The sequence below is a fragment of the Galeopterus variegatus genome, unplaced genomic scaffold, assembly GCF_000696425.1.
Source record: "Galeopterus variegatus unplaced genomic scaffold, G_variegatus-3.0.2 Scaffold16242, whole genome shotgun sequence".
NCBI lineage: Eukaryota > Metazoa > Chordata > Mammalia > Dermoptera > Cynocephalidae > Galeopterus > Galeopterus variegatus.
The window spans coordinates 10,729-13,601 of record NW_007742353.1 but is presented as its reverse complement, the minus strand read 5'-3'; the positions used below and the strand labels follow the sequence as shown (position 1 = coordinate 13,601).

At 46.6% G+C, this 2,873-nt stretch overlaps 1 protein-coding gene across 1 annotated transcript in view; it reads left to right on the top strand.

Annotated features, from left to right (window-relative positions):
- LOC103582435 (ret finger protein-like 3) overlaps nucleotides 1–561 on the top strand; it is a 4,736-nt gene extending 4,175 nt beyond the window's left edge. The window contains 1 exon segment of the mRNA XM_008564031.1: nucleotides 42–561. Within this exon segment, the coding sequence (XP_008562253.1) occupies nucleotides 42–561 (520 nt within the window).
- Nucleotides 562–2,873: the final 2,312 nt, after the last annotated feature.

Genomic DNA, 2,873 nt, shown 5'->3' with positions numbered 1-2,873 from the left:
GACACAGCTAACAACTTCCTCCTCATTTCTGATGACCTCAGGAGCGTCCGATGTGGGTGGAACAGACAGAATCGGCCATTGCTTGCCCAGAGGTTCGACTATGCAGTCTGTGTCTTGGGCTCCCCTCACTTCTCCTCTGGCCGCCATTACTGGGAGGTGGACGTGGGAACAAGCATAGAATGGGACCTGGGAGTTTGCAGAGAATCTGTTCCCCGACAAGGACGGATCCAACTGACCACAGAGCTGGGATTCTGGACTGTGAGTGTGAGGGCTGGAGGCTACTACTCTGCCAGCTCAATGCCTCCAGTTGCCCTCTGTGACGACTTCAGGTTCCAGCGAGTGGGGATTTTCCTGGATATGGGCATGGGAAACGTTTCCTTTTTCAACACTGAAGATGGTTCTCACATCTTTACATTCACGGGAGTTTCTGCTGAGGAGCCACTGCGCCCATTTTTTGCCCCTTCAATTCCACCTAATGGTGACCAGGGTGTCCTGAGTGTCTGTCCTGCAATGAGTCTGGCCACTGCCAGGTCTCCAGCCCTCCCTAGGGAGGACAAATAACCGCCCACTGCAGAGAAACATGAACAGAACATTACGTGGTGGTTAGACCTAGGAACTTGGTGCTTAATACAAATGTTATGCGAAGTCATAGCAGAAAAATATTGAACATTTCATAAATGTAATTTATCTAATTAGATTAAGTAGAATATAAGTTGAGATCTAAGTATTAATTACTGCCACCATCAAACTCGTTGGTTTTTGTATTTATATTGTTTCCTATGGATGTGTTCTGTATTGTGAGATTAATTTCCAAATGTTTTACTTTTTATCTCTGTAAATTCAACTTGATATATTACGGACATTCAGTTATCAATTAAATAAATATTTGCATGTAACAAAATGGTTTGTGTTAGTTTCTAAATGATAGGGATCAATACCTTTCATTCATAGTAAAATGTGGGCGTGTGCTTTTGAGCGAAGAGAACTGAATAAATGGCTGTGTACTATCCAGGACTGAAAAGACAACTTCTCACCACCGCCACTTGGTGTAGGGGACATGTTCTTGGACTTGTGTCCCTGATATTTACAAGGATAATTCAACCCCTGGAGAAAGTACTATTTTCTCTCCTGTGCTGCTGGGAGCACCTGACCCTGCTCAGACACCCCTCCCTCCTCTTCCGCCTTGGTGTCCTCAGTGGGAGGCCCTTCCTCCTCCTGACACAGACATGGTCACTGTGGAGCTGGCATGCTGGGTGCAGTTAGTGACGCTCTTGTCCCAGGTCATTTCCTCATGTAAAGTTGCTGAGGAAGGAGACGCTAGCCAGATAAAGAAAGAAAAGATTTTATTAGCAAGCAGCAAGCGGACCTGCTGGGCTGAGCTGAAAAATGGCATCAGCGCCAAGAGGCAGTTGGGCGTCTTCTTTTACAGGCTTAACATTGGCCTCTGGCCTAGCCTAGGAAGACAGTCACAGTGTTCCACTCCAGATACAGCCTGTCCATGGGAACAGAGACTTGGGGAGATGGAAACCTTGGGCTAGCCTAGCGGGGGAAGCAGTTACAATGTTATACTCTAGGTACAGCCTGCTCAGCCCAATGCTGGGAACAGAGACTTAGGGAGGCAGAGGAACAAACCTTAGAGAAAAAGACCAAAGGGTGGGGGCTTTCTAAAAGTCAGGTTTTCAGTCCCAAGGACCTAACACCTCACACCAAGGATCTCTTGAGCCCAGCACAGGCTTTTGCAGCACTTCCTCTGCACTTTAATTCTGTAGCAGCCTCCACACGTGATCTGTTCAGAACCATTACAGGCGCCCAGCGCTCTGACTTGTTGGCACTGTGAGCTGATGTGAGAGATGCCCTGCTGCACAGCCGCGTGCGTGTGCAGGGGACGTGGGAAGCGGTATTAAATGATGGAAAGGCAAACTTTCAGTACAGACAGGGGAGTCCCAGGATACATACATGTGTCGTGACTATCCTAGTGAAGTTTCCCAGGATCTGACCTCACCACTCCTGTGGTTTCAGATAATCCAGTGGAAGGAATAGTAGAAGCAGGAGTAGAAACAGGAAGAAGCCAAGTGAGAGCACAACTTTAGGTAGAACCCAAGTATTCTTCAGCTTCTCTTGAGACTCTTTATTTGACTCATGCATTATCTAATTTAATATTTTAGGAGAAGTGTGTTTAAATCCTGTGATATTTGGGGATTTCAGCATCTTGATGTTATTTATAACTAGTTTAAACCACTGTGATCTGAAAGCATGTTTTTATGATTTATATACATTAAAATTTGTGAAGGTGTGTTTTATGGCCCAGAGTATGGTCTAGCCTGGTGAATATTCCAAGTGGGCTTGAGAAAAGCAGCCTGTGTGTGTCAACCAAAGATCTCAAATTCTGGGCCAGGTACTGCGATCTCTGCTGCCATCTGGTGGTTGTGAGAACAAACTACCTGACAAAGCTCCCCTCAAATCCCCTCACTGTCTGGCTCCCCAGACTCTAGACAGACTCAAAACCAAGGAGACCCTCCCACCCGTCCTACCTCAGCAGAAAAGCCCTGTGGGAGCGTGTCTGTCCACTTCTGCTCCTCTGAACAAAGACGCCCAGGTCAGAAACACCCACATGACCCTCCCACCATCCACACAGGGCCCCTGCTGGACACCCCAGAGTGTGACATCGGACCCTGGGGGCCCTTAGAACATACTTGCCATTGAAGGATATACAGAAGTATACACAGAGGAAAGAATAGATAAGTCAATAATGAGTGAATTTATTCACTTAACTTTAAATTATGGAGGGGTCATTACAAACCAGCTGCTTAGAATTTTATGGTCATAACAGGGAGAATCTCTCCTTCAATGTCAGCTCCTGCTGAGAAATATGG